The sequence below is a fragment of the Electrophorus electricus genome, chromosome 11 (genome assembly GCF_013358815.1).
Source record: "Electrophorus electricus isolate fEleEle1 chromosome 11, fEleEle1.pri, whole genome shotgun sequence".
Taxonomy (NCBI): Eukaryota; Metazoa; Chordata; class Actinopteri; order Gymnotiformes; family Gymnotidae; genus Electrophorus; species Electrophorus electricus.
In genome coordinates, this window is record NC_049545.1 from 14,555,897 (window position 1) to 14,575,217 (window position 19,321).

At 38.3% G+C, this 19,321-nt stretch overlaps 2 protein-coding genes across 4 annotated transcripts; one reads left to right on the top strand and one right to left on the bottom strand.

Annotated features, from left to right (window-relative positions):
• Nucleotides 1-1,434: 1,434 nt before the first annotated feature.
• Nucleotides 1,435-10,329, bottom strand: gtpbp2a (GTP binding protein 2a). 3 transcript variants are annotated; one of them, XM_035531783.1, is made up of 12 exons: nucleotides 9,939-10,329; nucleotides 8,799-8,825; nucleotides 7,977-8,161; nucleotides 7,748-7,856; nucleotides 7,410-7,607; nucleotides 6,646-6,820; nucleotides 3,706-3,925; nucleotides 3,299-3,434; nucleotides 2,878-2,936; nucleotides 2,617-2,788; nucleotides 2,363-2,527; nucleotides 1,435-2,262 (listed from the first exon to the last, which is right to left on the bottom strand). In XM_035531783.1, the coding sequence occupies exons 1-12, from the start codon at nucleotides 10,131-10,133 to the stop codon at nucleotides 2,098-2,100; spliced, it is 1,806 nt and encodes a 601-aa protein (XP_035387676.1). In that variant the 5' UTR covers nucleotides 10,134-10,329; the 3' UTR covers nucleotides 1,435-2,097. The 3 variants fall into 3 exon arrangements, with proteins under 3 accessions (XP_035387676.1, XP_035387678.1, XP_035387677.1); XM_035531785.1 differs by lacking the exon at nucleotides 9,939-10,329 and adding an exon at nucleotides 9,618-9,894; XM_035531784.1 differs by having other exon boundaries at nucleotides 2,143-2,258.
• Nucleotides 10,330-12,952: 2,623 nt separating this feature from the next.
• On the top strand, nucleotides 12,953-13,996 carry LOC113585554 (otoraplin). Its single transcript, XM_027023114.2, has 4 exons — nucleotides 12,953-13,076; nucleotides 13,218-13,357; nucleotides 13,749-13,859; nucleotides 13,973-13,996. Exons 1-4 carry the CDS (start codon nucleotides 12,953-12,955, stop codon nucleotides 13,994-13,996), a joined length of 399 nt encoding a protein of 132 aa, XP_026878915.2.
• Nucleotides 13,997-19,321: the final 5,325 nt, after the last annotated feature.

The window sequence follows — 19,321 nt, forward strand, 5'->3', positions numbered from 1 at the left end:
AACGCCCAGGTATTTCTAGGGTTTAGGTTTTACAACAAATTAATACAACTGCATTAAGGGAATAAACCATAATAAAGATTTTATTTACACCACATTATACAAACTGATTTATACACAAATTCACTAAAAATAAAGCTAAAATCCTAAAATATTTTAAAATAATTTGGAAAAACCCTTCCAGCATTTGAAGCCAGAAAAGTGACACATATTTATATAAATGAGATGCAAATCAAAAATAGGTGTCTGAATAAAATTGGAAACCACTACAAATTTGTAAAGCAAAAACATTGTTTGTGATAAATCTACATTTCCTATTATACATTTCTACTTTAAATGTTTTTTTTTTGGGTTAAATACATTTGTTTCTATTTCCTCTAAAATTGCACATAAAACACACAGAACAACATCATAGTAAGAACTAAAGGTGAACATCGCTTAACATGTTCTAATTTGGTGGTGAGTAAAGAAGTAGACATGCATAAACTGGCTCCCACCACAGCTCCTATGAGAGACAAAGTCTTAGGGTTTAAGAAACAAATGTGTTGACCCCATTTGTCCTCCTTATATCAAAGATGTAGCACCAAATCAAGTTCTGAAAGAGCTGCAACAGTAAGCCCTCACTTTACCGCTGACATCAGCTAAGGAAAACATGAAACAGAAGAGGCTTCTTTGTGGCCTAAAATCCACTTTGCATAATCAGTCAAAGAACAGTGGAGGCATACACCTTAAAGCGAGACCCAGATTTTCACCCTTCAAAGCTGTGCAAGTCAACAACAAATTCTTCTGTTCTAGGGCAAAGGGGGATGTGGTATACATTCTTGGAGCATGAGAGATTTCCTGAGCAACCAAAGCACTTGAGGCAAGAAACATTTATCTAGTTATATGATGATTTATAAGCATTACTATAAACAGGTTAAGCCAGTGATCTTGTCAAAAGTAACTGATATCCAGCAATAGAGAGAGACATAGAACCACATAATGGTAAGGCAATATCTCAATTCTGCTACCTTCATGGCATTTCACAGAGCCCAAAAATTCAACTCCATAAAACCTGAGACTGCCACAACATTAAAGTGACTCTTTACAAAATCTGAGAAAACATTTAATCATCTATATATTTATATAGCAATTGATAGGTTTGGGGCTTACATTAACGGTTCTGGCATTTAGTCTGACAGAGCTGGTTTATAAGATGGTAACTCTGTCACCACCGTAGCTGCCATGAACATACTTAAACACCATTCACCTGCACTTAAACATTTTTTTGGCTTGTAAACACATTAATCAAAACACATTAATCAATGAAAAAATGGACAGCTGGATGGACAATTTCTTCTGTTTTATGTATATACTGGTGAAAGTTGGCCACCCAAGATGGCCACCCAAGACAGCCAACTCATCTTGGTGAGTGTGTCTTCTATTAAGCACCTTTAACTACATATTGACTGAACATATTCAGAACATCACTCATACGTCTTGTGTTTTGCTTTGCAGCAAATGGGTGTAAACTCTTTGTGGAAGCAGCTAATCAGGAGTTAGAGAGTCAGAGTCAGAATCCTGAATCAGGAGTTTAGCCAATGCCTGCATATGGGACTACCAATGGAAAGAATTATGGCAGTTGACATCTTTAGCGTTTACTCACTGTTTAGCTTTTACTCACTGCTAGTTACTGATGTTAGCTACATTAACTGATGGATGAACTTCTCCTTTATTGATCTATAAGGATAGACATGTTCAACCATATTTAGAAGGACACCAAAAATAACATTTTAACCCCCCCCCCCTCCCCCAACCTCACAACAGACCTCAACATGATGACCAGAGCATTTGTAAACAGTATCTCAACTCCAGTCTACTGCTACACTTCAAAATAAAAAGCCTGTAAACCAGACTGCTGTTTCAAATTAAAACTGTCCTTTAAAAGGTTTTAAGGTTAGTGGAAGAAAGATTTTGTGAAGGAGAGAGAAAAAGAAAGTGAGGAACATTATGGGTTTGTGATTGGGAGTGTTACAAGTAAGGAATTTGGTGGTGATAGTAGGGTTGCTGCATTTGGCTGTGCCTATGTCCTCTGAGCTAGAAGAGAGGCAGACTCTGGCTCTAGGTGTGGTGTTCGTACTGTGACAAGGGCTGAAGTTTGGTGACTTGACCGATGCCTTTGGTAACTCCATGTCTGAAGAGCAGCTTAGCACCTACTTTGAGGTACTCTGGATGCTTGATGAACTTGAATCTTACCACTGCTTTTTCACCCGTGCGCAGCTCTTCCTGGGAGAAAGAGACCAGGAGCTAAAACTGTGCTTTCTGAGTTCCTCCATCATGCATCTAAATGACATGTATGGACAGCTCAGCCCAACTGAAGACTCACCTTTCCCTGCAGAGCCTCCACTGTGGCAGTCTGTCTCACATTCCCCACATGTACGGTCACCTGGAAGCCCTTGTGAAATGTCTTGGCATGGAAGAGCAGGACAATCTCAGCCTCAAACAGCCAGCAGATAGTGGGGTTCATCTCTGGGCTCACCATCACCATACCCTGCAGGACAAGGTCCATCACAGAACACTCTTGAGCCTCTTTCAGCAATACATCCCCAGGCAGACCACACCATACACATAAGCACAAACCTTTCGTAGTAATGAGCGGTCAAATTCGCCCAGGGCCAGTGTGGCTGCCTGCCCTGCCCGGAGCACCCTGCATGCAGAGCGATTCCTCTGGATGCTGCATACGGTCAGTTCCCGGAACAGGCCATCATCTGTGGGCCCCACCACTAGCGGGTCCCCCTCTCTGCAGATACCACTGCACACAAGTAGCAAGGGGAATTTGGAAACTAATTTTAAAAATCTTGGCACATTTTTTATGAGTCAACATGGTTGTGAACGTTTTACCTATAAAGAGTTCCACCGACCACTGTCCCAACATCAGGCACTGTGTAAATCTCATCAACCTAAAGGATCATTGAATGACCATTGTGTTTATCTCACAAGGGTCTGGCACATAGTACAAAATCATTCATATTCTTAATAATTTTTATCTATGACATAAGGGCATTGTGCACTAGCAATACAACAGCTTCAGTAACACTTCACCCAAAAATATCAACAAGGTCAACAGAAAATAGAGATCAGTTACCAAATTGTATTTGCATCCATTCCATTTACTTCCATAACATCCATTAACTTTTAATTTATTATCAGCAAGCAACTCTATCAGTTTTTGGGCAATGCATTCCTTAAAATAATGCGAAACCAAAAAAAGAAACAAGACTGTAACAGAATTATGCTTTGCAGATCTATGTCCATTATGAACCTGGAACTCAGTGAGTTGCTGCATGAGCTCCTCCTGCTCTTTGCTGTTACTGAGGGGAGGCAGGATGTTCAGGAACACCTTCAGCAGCTCCAGGTTCTCCCCTGATACGCTGGAAAATGTGAAGATTGGCGTGACGCTAAACAGACCAACAAACAAGGGGAAGGATGTTTAAAGATGAGACACAGGATGAAGAACAGTAAGGAACATACACAGTAAACTTAAATTACCTTCCTTATCCTTTAAAAAAATAAACTGGGTTCATGTTAGCAAGATTTAAAAACAGCCAGTACAGACAATGGTTAAGTTATTCCAAGCCCCATTCCCAGTATACCTCTAGTGGCCACACAGCTAACCTGGGGCTATTGTTGGTGTGGGGCTTTGCGGTAGTTCTTAAAGCTGGAAGGTACCTGGGTGACTGGGTGAACTGCTGGGCAGCAGTGACGGCATCGTCTGTGCTAGCCACCACCAGAGGGACTTTATTGCAGCCGGGCTGCTTGAGGATGCGCTCCAGCTGCCGCATGGTGCGCTCCACCGTAGCTTTGGTGCACAGGTCCACCTTGCTGACCATGATGAAGATGGGCACTTTGAGGGCCATGGCCAGACCCAGGTGCTCCCGTGTGGTGCCCACTGAAAAGGACAAGACAGCCAGACCATGAAATTAGACTCCAAACGGCTATGGGTGGGAACATGTAAAGATCTCAATGTGCATCTCTGCAAACTCAGAGATTGCAAACAAGAATAAATCATGGTGAATGAGGGGTAAAAAATGTAACAATTTCTGTTGTCTTGGGTTTGTCTGGATAATTGTTACTTTACCTTACACATTATGAGTCAGTGAAATATTCAGAGGTCAGTGGGGCAAGTCACTAACTTTGACGGCATTAGTGTATGATGATAGGACAGTTATATAGACATCTGTCCATGACACAGTTGTATGGATACAGAGGAGTTAATTTAAAAAAATTAAGCTGTTAAAATATCCATATCTTCAGTAATTCTGAAACTTTTATAACTTGGCTTTAAAATTTCTGAATCACTTCAAAACATTTGGCCATCTGTACTAATATCTGCGACCAGAGTGAATTTTCCTCTTCTGCCAGTGCATGATTCTCCTTTCCCACAACTCATGAACACATGGCTATGCCGTGCAAGTAGCAGGACATGATTAAAAAAATAAAGAGCAATTTAAAATATTTGAAAGGCTTAATTTAGCATAGAATTACCTGCGCACACTTCTAGGCTGAACACAGCTTCCAGACTAGCATTGTTTCTAGAATGTAGGGTATAGTCCATACAGACAGAATGCTCAAGAGGTGTACACTCATAGTTTAGTAACAATTAACTTATTTCAGAATTGTATTTAGAAACGATTTCTGCCTGTTCAATTTGAAGAGATAAAGCTAAATGGAATTTCAGGGCAGTCGCCTGTATACTTCCTTTTAACAAGTGCCTGGGACACTGAGCCACAAATGTTGACATCACAAACCAGCATCAGTATGTCATGTATTGTAACACACAGCATTTAATCATTAAAAAGAAACAGAATAACCTAAAACTCCAGTTCCTAAGTGTTTAAAGTTCAGAACTCAACAGGGCAGGTGTCCCATAGTTGTCTTAACCCATGTATGAGTGTGTGCAGTACTGCACCATATGCTGTCCTTTGCATTACCAATACTGCAGGAATCCTCAGTATGAATAATGAGACCTCTAACATACCATAAAATATTCTTTTGTGTAGTGTGCATCTTGACCAGCTTCAAATGTTCCAGCAGATAGTTTGATGAATGTGAATGAGTATTGTTAAGTGTTATATGAATAAGTGAAGAATGTGATTCATTAGCATGGTGGATCTGCTAATGAATAAAGACATTCATATGATCAAAAGTACAAATTGTTTTGTTATGATCAAAAGTACAAACAGTGCAAGATATAATGCACTAGCAATACATAGCAGCGTTATTGTGTTATATACCAGTGTTATATACCTGTGATATTGGTCCATATTTTTGCAGCCCTAGCCTGGTGGAACACTCTTGCCAGAAGGCAACAACTTGACCCTTTGATGGCAATGCATATATGCACAGCAAGCACCGAGCCCTCTTATGGCTTACATTCTTTAGAATTAGCTCCTCCCATCCAAAGTCAATCAGTTGGTTTCCGCATAGATGGCTCGAAAAAACAAACACAGCAGGTCACCTCTAACCTTCATGACAAGGACAAAAGCGGTTTGCGTGTGCCACATGCCCGCACATTCATGTTAATGATTCATGAGTGCCTGGCTGCGTCTGTGGTTTTCAGGGTTGTGTCCATGAGGGAGCGGCACAGCAGCTCCTTCCTCAGACACTGCATAGTGACGGCCAAGTCAGTGGTTGCAGAATGCATGAGACAGCGTATCAGGTTGCAAGTGCCTTGTTGGTGCTCCTTAAGACTCTTGGATACAGAGCCGGCACCAAACCCACTTACCTAAATAACCTCTCCTATTACCGACAGACTGCCTGCCATAAAACGGAGCCTTAGCATCCTGAGTTTAAGTACTGGGGTGTTTTTGCCTTACACAAGAATAACTACAAAATAGATCAAGAGAATAACTGTATTAGCATTTTCACAGAGTAAAATATATTATTTATAAAATGTAGTATTTAATGGACAGATGTTTTGAAGTCACAGATATCTGCTTAAATTTCATTTTAAGCAGACAATGATTTTCAGACTGCATTTGACAGTTGGTGGAACATTCGTTGGGCAAAAGGCAGTGGGAAAGGGGAATAAGGTGTTTTAATTTGTCTTTTAAAGCAATGTGATTAAATAAACCTGCATGTTAACATTTGTAAACTGGTTACCAGTCAATTTTACCATTAAATGACCTTTTATAGCTTAATGTGAGAATGTGAGAGGTCAAACAGATGTGACGACTGTTCAAATCTGACGACTCAGAACAATCCACCAAGCTCCATTCATTTGCAGTTCTGTCTTATCTTTCAAGTCACCACTAGCAATGGCAAGGCTCAGGTTACTGAACATTACTCCCACCTCTCCACTTCACACCACTGCCCAGGCCCCCAGTCTCTGACTCTCACCAGTCAGCTGTAGTATTTTAGGGGATTGGGGACAAGAGGAACATGTGATATCTCTTATTACATAAGCTATATGGGCATGAGAAGCCCCATGAAAACTTATCTTACTGCACAATAAAAGGATGAACACAATCCAACACTTTCAGAGCCTGTTCTTGACGGAGTCACATTAACACAGATTTAGCTGTAGTTGGGTCATAAATCCTGCATCTGCTCTGCTATCCTCTAAACAAACATCAGACCTGTGGAAATCATGGTGAGACATGGACTTACCAATGCCTGTGTTCGCACTGACTACCAGCATAGCAAAATCAGGACAATAGCTTGTGAGGCCAAAAATGGTAGTCTTCAGGTATTTATGGTGGCCGGCCAGGTCGATAAAGGTGATCATTTTCGAGGCACTCTCACAGATCTCTTCTGCTGTCCGGGAATCACTGTAATTCACCACCTGTGGGTGGGTATGAGACAGTCACTGCTATCAAAATCACAAAGGCTATAAATAACAGTGAGATTTACCTAAATAAAGTCCTCTTGTGGGATGATGGCAAGCCATGCTTAATTCAACCAAAAAAAAAAAAAAGACACTTCCTGGTTTTGAAATAAAAGAGTTAGCCAGTTCTGCATTCAACCAGTGAGTGTAGCTTATGATGAGAGGAGCCCCTAGGAGGACTCACTCATTTCTGTCAATGTAAAAGAAATTTGGGCATTTCACCAAATGTTAGTGATTATTTTCCCTTTGTATTAGAGTGAGCCTGACAAACATTTTCAATGATTGCTAGGCTATTGTTACTACTGTTGAATAATTACGACAGTTGTATAAAATAATCATTTTAGAATGAGACGATTTTAAAAGAACACTTTTGTTTAAAGTCACAATGTGAAGAAGTATGATGTGTGGCAGCACCCCATTTTATGTAGACAGGAACTGTAACACTATTTGTACCATTGACGTTGAGTAGACATTAACACTGACATTCTGCAACATGGCTGCTTTTATTAGGGGAAAACCAGGACAGCTGTGGAGAGTTCACTCTCACCTCTCCCTTGCTGTTGAATCCCAGGATTTCGAAACTGATACTGGAGGTTCTTCCTGTCTGGATCTCATGGAGATGACGGAAAAGGTTGAGCCGTGCTCTGCCCCTGCCGTTGTCCAGCTCGCCTTGTGTGAGCACACCGAGCAAGGTGGACTTCCCCGAGTCCACGTTCCCCAACACAGCCACCCGCAGGTCCAGAAACTACGGACACAGCCAGACAAAGACGTCAGTGTGCGCTTGTCTGGTCAGAGCCAACGCTACAGAAACACAGCTCACTCTGACATGGGCATGAAGCCACAAATACAAAGGTTTCTTGTAAAACAGACAATGGAAACACTCACCTGCTGGTCATCCGGTACTTTCCTGACAAGCACCTCTGTGATTTTACGTGGTTCTTCAGAGTCATAATCCACCTCCCTCTCTCTGAGAACTGTAATGTCTGCACCCACCCTAAGGAACCACCACAGAGAGTGGACAATATATATATATATATATATATATATATATATATATATATATATATATATATATATATATATATATATATAAAAAGTTGTAAATAAGCCATACTTCTCAGCCATCCTGTGGAGGGTCCTGAGTGAGGCTCTCATCTCTGCCTCAGTCAAGCCAACCAGAAGCCCGTTGTCTTCCACCCCTATCTGGTACACGGCCTCTCCTCTGCCCTCCTGCAGCCTCCATTTCATCTGTGTGGCTAAGTGCTCAAAGCGATACTGTGTGGGGTTCACCAGCTTGAGCTAGGCCAAAACCAAACTGGAGTTCAATACCATAAAAATACACACACTTGTTCTTTTTTACACAGGTCTGAAGTTTGGATATGAGACTATGCTCAGCTGAGAGTAAAGCTCAGAGTTCACTCAGGCTGTGTTTTACAGGGTAGAGTGTTGTGGACACGTGTAGTTTAATGCACAGGTAATGGATAGAATGTGTTTTGCATTATATGTAAAGGGACAGCAGCTGTGTGCTAAAAACAGAGCTGATTAATCCACTGAGGCATCATATTACAAACAAGTCTGTTAGGAGTTCTGTTTTTATGACAATGTAATGCCACTGTTATACTTTATAGCTATGGTCAGGTCAGGAGCTGTCATTTCCAGGAATTTATCAGTTACAATACAGCAGGTTTCAATCTTATAGCCAACAACTTTAATCTGGAGTTTAATTTTAACGCAAGGTTGAATGCACATTAGTATAGGCAAAGTTGGCAATTTGTTTATTTGCACCAAAACAATAAAACAGTCATAGTAAATTTGTTGTAGGTTTTGGGGATAAGAGCACTTAAACTGCACCCATATTTGAGAACAGCTTTACATTTTTAGCAGGATGGATGATGGGCACTCATGAAAAGACATGTTAAGACTGCTAAAAGCTTACCTTATACTCTATATTTCCCTCTTCAACCTGAAACCACGAAAACAATAAAGAGCCATATCTGAATAGTGCTGACACAATAACTGCGGTTTGGTTTTCAGTGTTGCAAAGTATGTAACTGCCTCTAACTAAAACTATCAACAAACTTTCACCAACAATACATAGACCTTAACTGCTGAAGAGAAAAAACATGAGCTACATAGGCTCACTTAACATGCTCAATGAAAAGCAACTACAAAAAAGTCTAGACAGTTAGTTCAGACACCGTATTAAATAATGATTTATGTTTAATTCGGGTTAAATTGAAATACACTGACAATACCTATTAAGTATGACTTTATTCACTGCTTATTACAGCGAGCAACATATTTTGTTGCATTTTTCTTTTCTGTTTGTTTTTTAATGGATGCCATAAAAACATCTTACTTCGTACATAGTCTGAGACTCATGCATAATACAACCAGGGAAAATGTTAGCTACGAATCGACCATTAAGCGCGTGCGGCGGCGGGGGCTGGGGTATTTACAAACACAGCTGTTACAGTAATGATATTTACATAAACTATCTAGCAAGCTGCAGAGCTACTAAGATACTTATTAAGCCTCAGTACTCAATATTGGATGCATCACGGAATTCACGGAATGTTGGTTATGATTTATTGGTAGCTAGCGACTTTTTGAAATGACATGACTTGTTGACCTTTCATTCTCAAAAATGAAATCTAAGTTCCAAGGGAACTGTATACGTGTCCAGTTTTAAATACGAATCTAGCTAACCCAGCTAGTCATGAAATCATTAATGCAAGAAGAACATTTGACTTACCAGCACGTTTACCAGCATTAGCAAATGACTAGCTACAAAGGAACCAATTTTGTAACGTAAACGCAAGTTAACCAGGTAGCTAAGTTACAACTGATATCTAAAATTAGCCAGCAACCCCAGCTAGCTAGCGAGACAGACACCTGGAGATAGCTTACTTAGTTAGCTAGGTTAACTAGCCATAGACAGCTAACGCTAGTACAGAAAGATTTAGCTAACCGGCTAGTTTTCATTAGCTATAGCTTTGAAGGGTGCTGCGGTTATACCTAGAATAACAACAGCTAACGCTTGCCAGTACGAGTATGAAGAATGAACTAAATTTACCTCCGGGGGTAGATATGGAGGGTTATTGCTCGGTTTGGGGAATCGGGCTGAACGACTCTTTGACTTTTTGCCATTCTTCGTGAAAGCTTTTTTTGAAGTCACTACAGTACTGTTACTTGCACCTGACCCCACTGCTTGAGCGCTTGATTTAAAAGCGGAACCTGTCCCAAAGAGCTCTGACACCCGCGTATCCATTATTGTTCAGGACCCTGAAAAATGGCAAGTTAGTTTGCTGTCCTGACTAATAACTAACGTTATACTTTTTTTTACTTGTTTTAACGGATTCATTCACACTCATGTAGTTTACACACCTACACTATAAATAAATAACAGATAGGATGGACTATAATAAAGAGCACCAGCCGATCGGACACATCACCTTGCTTAAAAATGAAAACAACTCGGCTTCGTTTTCAAGTTTGCGGAAGTAGTTACGTCATTAACTTAATATTCATGAAGGGTTGCAAAACCTACCACGTTAAACAGATATGTTGAATATTTATGGTTTCATATGTTGCAACTACACTGCAATGTCACATGAATCACTTGAACTGGACTAGTTCTAGCATATTTTGTTTGCCTTAAATTGTAAATAAAATTGTTGAGTAACTATTTAGTTTAAGAAGTGGTTTACAACTTCCTCAATTTTATGATTCATATTTTTATTATTCATTTATTTAAAATCATGTTTTGTCCCAAATATTGCCCAGTGTATTACAGAACAAAATACACATGGGATAAATTTGTTTGTTGTAGGCTACCATTTGAAGGTTACTGAACAAAACACCTTTGGTGTGCCTAATTTGTCAGTTTCAATGTTCACATGATACATTAGGGGGCTAAATACATGTACACAATACAATACAATACAAATACAAATACACAATTTCCAAAAGATTAAATAAAATCGAATAGTGTATACCATACTTCTGGCCTTTTGTCAAGAATGCACAAAGTAACATAAAACCTAAATAAAAGTTATCATTTGAAGTGCACTTATCCAAGCAATATCCCAATCTTGTGTTTATATATATATTATTATTTTTTATTTTTTATTTTTTTCTTATGTAGCCCTTTTAAAATTAAACACTTTAATACACTTGGGCTTACCTGATATCTAACATTTTGAGTATTTGAGTATAACATTGAGAGTATTATTTGATGCTTGGTTTGCTAGTGTGGTAGATACACAAATGTGAAATTCTGTGTTGTATTCCATTGCTTATAAAACATATGCAAACAAAACATTTTTTCTTTAGTTCTTCTAGGTGGTTGCTTATTTAAGGCCTTTTTCAATTCATGACACAAGTTTTCAATAGGGTTGAAGGCAGGGAGCTTTTTTTTCTTACAAGTTAATCCTTTCTTTGATTCAATTTGAAATGTGGCTTTGGTCACTGTCATGATGAAAGGTCCACCTTCTGAGAAGATCTTGTAGATGCAACCAGGGTTTTGTCCAAAACGTGCTAGTACCTTTTATGCTGTTTTGGTAAACCGTTTTGCCAAATTAAATGTCTATACACATAATACCACTGTGGCTCTTGTCATTTTTTGAATGTGTCATTTCTTTTTTTATTTTTTAAAAGTGTTATGATGCTATTTAGCTTCAGAAGGACCCCAGAGCAGCAACAACATTCATCCACCATATTTTCAAGTAGGTTTAGTGCTCTTTTCAGGCATGTCCCACAACATCAGTCTTATTGATGGGGTTTCTTTTGGCTAAATGTTTTGTCTGAAAGCACACCAGTCAAAAGTGCATTGTCAATAGCTTCTTGCAAACCTCTGGTTCTTTCACTTTATTTATTTATTTGTTTGTTAGTTTGTTTGTTTGTTGCCACTATGCTTAAGATGTCCTTGTGCCCTGTTCCTGGTGAATCAACTAATCAATTCTGATCCAGTTAAATTCTTGCTTTGGTTTTTGGCATTTTTAGGTGAGATCTTTTGTACCAGTTCTATGATTTTTAAAACTATCTCCATGCGGGTAGATGACCAAATTATTTCCTGGGCATTTTTTCATAATTGTTATTCCACAGGAAAAAAAGACAAAATTAAAGCATGCAAATTAGTTCCTTAAGACAAAACGTAACTAAATTAATATAAATAAATAAAAATATTAACAAAGCTATTAAGCTTTTAAATATATTTTGAAGGATGCAAATCATTTTATGCTTATGATTCTTTCAGAATTAATATACAACAAAACTTTAAAATAAAAAAGGAAAACAGAAAGAAAAAGAAGGTATTCTCATATATGATTGCTTAATCTCTATCATTATCTGTTTTTATAAGTGTTCTTCTTCATATTTAATTATGCGTGCCCATACATTTGCAGTCCACTGTATTTGCAGTATAATATGAGGTAATATAATAACATGAGGTAAAATTAGCATGTTAGAAAAAATAACATTGATTGTAAATCAGTACAAACTCACAAGGCTTGACAGATACTTAAGCAGAGTGTTTGCTAAAAATACCAAAGTTTAATCTGTAAATAATGAAGTATCCTAAATCTTTATTTTGAACATATGTTCTTGATATCCTGTGCTTTAGAGTAAGTGGTATCATTTATTTTAAACTTTTATCTCAGATTTATATATATATATATATATATATATATATATATATATATATATATATATATATATATATATATATATATATATATATATATATATAAAATGAAAAAATGACGAAATCTTAAAATTGCTAAATGACCACAAACCCAGTGTAGTTTAGGATGGATCACAGTTGTCATACATTGCAGGTTCACAGTGACTGGCTTGCCCAAAAACACATCATAATTTAATATTAACAAGAGAGCATTATACAGAGGAGAGGAAATGAAAAATATTAGCTCAGCAAACAGAGTGCTGCCATTCCTAAAGTTTGGAATGTGGATTTTCAAAGCTCCAACCTTATTGGCTGCCTGTTGAATGTTTATTCTGCAGTCTCTGTATGGAAGGCTCAGTGGGGAATGTTGCAGTAAGTAGTCATTTCATACTGTATCGCACTGAAAAATGGGTAAGTTGGGCTACAGGGTTTTGCTTATTGTTTCTTTCGGTTGCCTGCACCAGACAACAGATGCCATTCACATGGAGAAACTGGCCAACAGAAAAATGTGTGCAGATAGATACTGCTCATGTGAGTTTATTATGACAATATTTTGCCAGGATTTCTTTTCATGTTACATATGAAAAAAATGCCTTATTTAAAGATTAGCTTCTGTAAAAATCTGTGATGCTTTGCACACCTTTACACCTTCATGCTGTGTATATTTTATAGATGTTATATCAGTGGCCAAAGTTCTTGAGGACTACATTGCTTCTGACTGCAGATTCATTAACCTAAAGAAAGGCAAGATGATTTATGTTTATTCCAAATTTAAGCCAGTAGAGGGCACTGGACTCTTCTGGTTGGGAAGTGTGAGTAACTTGCATTGAAAATTTGCATTTCGGTTGTGCTCTGTGATTTATTTCTCTTTATGCCTCATGTTATAATTTGATACATTTATACTTAAATTTCCTTATAATATAAAAGAAGAACTGGGAAAAACTTAAACAGTTAAAATAGTTTTTAAAATAGGTTTTGTATGGCTCTAAGAAAAAAGCTTGCTTTTGTAACTAACTTTTTAAACTTGTTTGTAACTAACATTTGTCTTTTTGGTCAAGACATACTCAGATACTCAAGACATTTGGGTTTAACATTTTGCATAAAATATTATTTGCACTGTATTGAAGTAGAAGATGCGCCCATTGTTCTATTTTTTTAACAGTATTCAAAAAATTCAGGTACTATAACAGTTCTCTTTTGCAGGTGTATGGTGACCACTATGTAGATCAAATGGGTATCATTGGCTACTTTCCAAGTAACCATGTAAATGAGACACACATTTTTGAAAAGAAAACCATTGAGATGCCCACAGCTGTGAGTTTTCTTTTCCTCAATTCACCATAGGCATCACAGAACAAATGCATAGTTTAAAAAGTGGCATGTTTTATTGTTCTGTGCTTATCTTTTTACTCTGCATGGGAGTAAAGGACATGGACTTCTTCTGTGCTTGAAGAGGAAAGTGCAGTTATATTTCAAGGACTGAATGCTGGATCCTGCTTTGGTTTATATGGTATATGAATACCGTCAGCAAAATAGTTGCTGACAGTATTCTCTTACATTTAAATAATGGCTCTTTTGCTGAATAAACCTGTTGTATGTATATATTATGAAATACTCAGCTCGAGCATTTACTATTTACTATCTTTTATATATACTACTTTATTTTTACATTTTTAAACATTATGCTATCATTCTGAAATCATTTATTCTGATGGTGTGTCTTGAAATATTCATTCCTTATCTTAAGACAAGATGTCAAGGCCTAGTGTATAACAGTGTAAGTAGTCACATACAATTCCATTTAACATTTACATTTATGACATTTAACTGACACTTTTATCTAAAGCAATTTACAATTATGACGGAATACAACTCAAGTAACTGAAGGGGCCCAACAGTGGCAACACATTCTGATTACTAGTTAAGTACCTTAACATCTCAGCTACCACTGCCCCATGGTGCCTTTTTAATAAAATTATCTTTAAAAAAAAAAAAAAGATAATTAAATAACTGAGTAAATAATAATAAAAAAGTATTCTGTGCAGTGTCCAGATGTTTTGAAGTTGTCAGTGTGATGATTGATGACTTTTGTTTCATTGTGTCTTAGAAAAGCTTGTATTGAAATTTCTGGAAAGAAATCAGGTAAGGTATCTTAGCAAAGAAAACTGTTCAGAATATGCTTAAAGTATGTTTTAATGCTAACCCCATAACCTACATTAGCTGGAAGCACCAGAGGGCAACACTATTTATGCATTGATTCATTTCTCTGGGGATGTATTTTGTGCTGTGGCTGTTTGACAGAGCTGAATAGCATAAAATTGAAGGTAATTACCCTGAAGAGCATTCTCTCTCTCTTTCTGTGTGTGTGTGTGTGTGTGTGTGTGTGTGTGTGTGTGTGTTTGCTTCTGCAGTGACATTAGTGGATATTACTAAATTCAATTTGCGATCATGAATAGAGCTTTTGTTTTCCAGTGTCAAGCCGTCAATTACTTACTGCAGTAGAAGGAACTGTAACCTTATTTAGAATTTTTTGTGCACGGAATATATAACGTCAATAGGACTAAAGGGAGGACATGACACCGAGCCAAACACACTGCCGCAGAATGCATGTGACCTTTACTTCCATGTTCTATTAATGCCAAAAATATTACATTAGGCCTGTATGAGAGCATCGTGAAAAGGTTCAACATAAATATCTAATTTGCCTGGAAGGTCCCCCCACCCACTTTATCTTTGTAATTTGGACGGGACCGATACACTGATTATGTTTCATCAGTATATGAAAGCTTGCAGAGTAGCATACAGGGTAGTGAGAGGGAGGAGGTGCTGGACTGTATTAAGGCTGTGCTCTGGCAGGAGGAGATGTCCTGTGGAGAGGAGCTGTTGGGGAAGTATGTTATTGCTCCATCTGCCAGCAAGGGCAAATGCTCACAATGACCTTGGAAGAATGCAAAATGGCTTCTGAAGGTCAAGGAAGATGCACTGGAGTTGCAGAAAAAATTAGTTCACCTGAATGCTATGTGCCAAGTGACCGAAGCTATCGAAGTGAATAACTGCATTGTAATAGAATAATTATATGTTCCGTTGTTGCAGTGTGAAACTACTGTACTGAAACAATTTCACAAGTTAACCTTTTTTTTCTTGTAGCTTTTTATGACCTATATGGTTATAGAAAGATTCAAAATTACACACATGTAGGAGTGAAGACTATGATTTATACATCAATAAGTTATTATTAAATCACATTATAATATTACATGCACACGAGTGAACACACACACACACACACACACACACACACACACACACACAAACAAACCCTCTAGGGTATTTAAGTGTGACTTGGCACTTCCTGTTTCATTTTTAGACCCCCTCAACAGAAGCACATTAGAACATTATCTGCTCCCTTCATTTTGATAAATGAAACATTTCGAATATCCTAAACTGTATCATTTAAATTGTGATGTCATTGGTGAGATCATATCTATGTTTCTTGTCTAGCACTATTCTTTTGATGTCAGAACTCATATTTTTTATCTAGCAAACCAGCAAGAATAATAAAAAATATGAATGTATGTCACAAAAACCAATGTTCCACCATTATTCCAAACTTTCCACTTTTACACTGATATTGGTCTATTATTACATGCAAATATGCTTTACTTTATTAAAAACCACTATTAAAAAAGCACTATCAAAAGACACAGACTATTCAAAGCCTTTTTACATGAATACCTCATTTCCTGAAATGTTACACCACATCTCAATAGCACAACCCTGTTAGCAGGAGCCAGTGAGCATAAGCCTGTGGGGTAAAGGGAAGAAACCCACTATATCATCAGTCTGCTGCCAGGAACTTATATAACAGCTCTGGGTTATGGGTGATGGCCTCTGGAGGGGAGTAGTGTATCTCGTTTGTAGCAGGGGTCTTACATAAAGCCTACATTTTGTCTAGTGACTAAATCTGAAGCAGTGGAGCATTAGACGGACACATCTCTGTTCATGGCGCTGTCTCATGTAACAAAACTGTGCCGCATTACTCCCACCTTTTTGTATGTGAGAAAATATCTATTTTATTTTTGTGCAAAATAGGCCCTGTAAGGGTGGACTGCTTGTTAGTATTGGTGATATTTCTGAGTAGTATTTTAAGACTTTTTTTGCTACATGTTTATAAGTGTGCTTCGATGCTGTATTTCTGAATTGGGAGCTGCTTCATGATGTCTTTGAGCGCAGTGCGTTCACGTATCAGACATTATTTGTCCAATATCCTTTCATAGCATACTCCCTGGGCCCAGAGTCGATCTTCAGTTAGACAGTGTCAGCATTGGAGGGTTGCCATGGATACCACAGGGGTCTGTTGTGTGCAGTGGAGAGAGATGGCTAGACTACTGTGTGCGTGCGTGTGTGTGTATGTGTGTGAGCACACATGCATGTGTCTGGGTGCCCACATGGTGCAGCTGTGCCCTTGTGGTCTTTGGAGTTCCCAGCCGAGAGAACCGCAAAGAAAATCAATTCAAACCAAATCAGAAAGCATCTGAATCCATCACATTTCAGAACAATGTCATTCACCAAAGTCCCTGCCATTCTGAATTTTATGATCTTTATTATACCCTGCCAAAACATGTTAAAAACCACGTCTCATATGATATATTGCAGAAATCTTATAAAGCACTAGTGCAAATACATGTAAACATAAATAATGCACAGAAAGAGGCCTTATAATGACAAAAATACAACTCATAAAAATGAAACTATTGGTGGAGGAAAGGATTGAGTTTCTTTAAAGCGTGGTGCCCTTAAGAACTACTCTAGGCCCAGAGGGGATAGGCTCCATTTTGGGGCTCATCAAGCAGAGAGTGGTCATTAACCTGATAGAGCGCAGCCTTAACTGGCTCCCACCTGCATTCATCAGTAGGGCTGAGGTGGGGCATGTAATGCAGTCTCCTCTCCTCTCCCCGCTTGCCATAGGAGCATGGAAGAGACATACATGTCTTAACTTCAGCAGCCAGAGAGATTGTTTCAGGAATTTATTTATATTTTGTATCATTATCCCTCTTTTAGGTGTATAAATTTGTGTCTATACACAAGCCTTGTAAGCCAAGCATCCTCCATTTAAATATAATGTTAAACACTTCCTTTACCAATGTCTATTTAGACCATGGTATTACATTATGTGCACTTTTGTGACTATGCTTGGAAAAGGAAACAGATTTACTTATTAAAATCATTTCTATGCACACTAATACATTGTAGTTAATTGTACAGGCACTTTTAAATGTACTCTTACATATTAAATGAAGTGGCAAAATGGTTACAAATGCACCTTTCAAACCATAGAGCATTATAGAGTTGAAGAGTTGTGTGATAATGCTCAAGTCTTCTTGCTCTGGGTCTTAAACAATGCCATTCTTCAGCCCAGCTTTGCCTCAGAAATATCAGTAGATTTTGTTTGTTTGTTTGTTTAGCTACATGCACATGCATTTCTGTATCCATCAAATACCTATATAAGACTCAGACTCTCATAAATAGTGGCAGAATTCCTTGTCTAAGTTCCAACCAAGGATAAGTTCCAAACAAGTATTTTTGATAACTGCAATACTTTAAGGCATTTAATAGCCAATTTAATTTAAGTATAATTTAAACTGTTGTGTAAATTTAAATCATGGGGTGAAATGCAAATTAAACCTGTTTTGGTAGTCAAGAGCATCTTAAAGTGAATGGTTAGTAGTGTATATTTTCCCATTATGTGTTAATGTGATTGTGCTTTCATGTGTGCAAAGTGTCTGTGTGTGTGTGTGTGTGTGTGTGTGTGTGTGTGTGTGTGTGTGTCCTGGAGGACCCAGAGGGAGAGAAAGTAAAAAAAGTGCAGGTGTATGTATTGGTGGTGCAAGATAGAGAGAAAAAGAGGAAGTCGGTGTTCACTGAATGTTCAGGTCATTTGCATCACATCTGATTAAACCCTACCTCTCCCTTTGTTTTATGGTCATCACTATAGTTACTATAATGTCACAGGAAGTGGGCACCGAGGTCTAATTGCAATACGGGCTTTGCTTTTCTCTCTTGAATGAAATGGGGCAGAAACAGATAATAGAGGGTCCACACTTCCAAAACAGTCAATACAAAACACAGTGGCCGTCAAGGCAAGGCCATTCCTTTTTACAGGAGGTGGTAAGTGTGCAATAGCGCTTTCTCATTTCTGTGGCTTCAAGATCCTCTCACACAGCTTGTGCATTTTTTGCAGGCACCATGGACAAATGGAGACATGACAAGATGCTTTTGTGCTTTTGTGGAAGGTGCTATGAGAGATGCCAGAAGACGGCACCAGTAAGATGGCAGCATTAAGATGGCATCTGTAAGCGTGGTCTTTCCACAGGAGCATGTTGTTCTTTCAAGGTAAATCACTACCCCCCAATCACCACCACCACCTGCACTCCACATTCCGCACACGCGTGCTGTCAGAAGCTCACTGATTGGCCTTCTCTGTTCAATGTACGCATTGGAAAAAGGGCACTGTCTTGCTCTCCTGTGACTCGTGTTAAAGGGCAAAATTAATGATAAGGCCAATGTCTCCTACTGTCTGCGACACTTACAGTAATGCTTAAAGCTTTTGTCTTTGTGGTGCTGTGCTTTCAGTGCCAAAGAAACTTCTTGTTACAAGACATATATAGCACAAGAGACCAATGTGCCTCGCATCAAGGAAAACCTGACTGATCTCACTGCTTAATTTTGCTTATTTCTGGAGGTGACGTCTTATGTCAAGATCAGAGGCATTAACA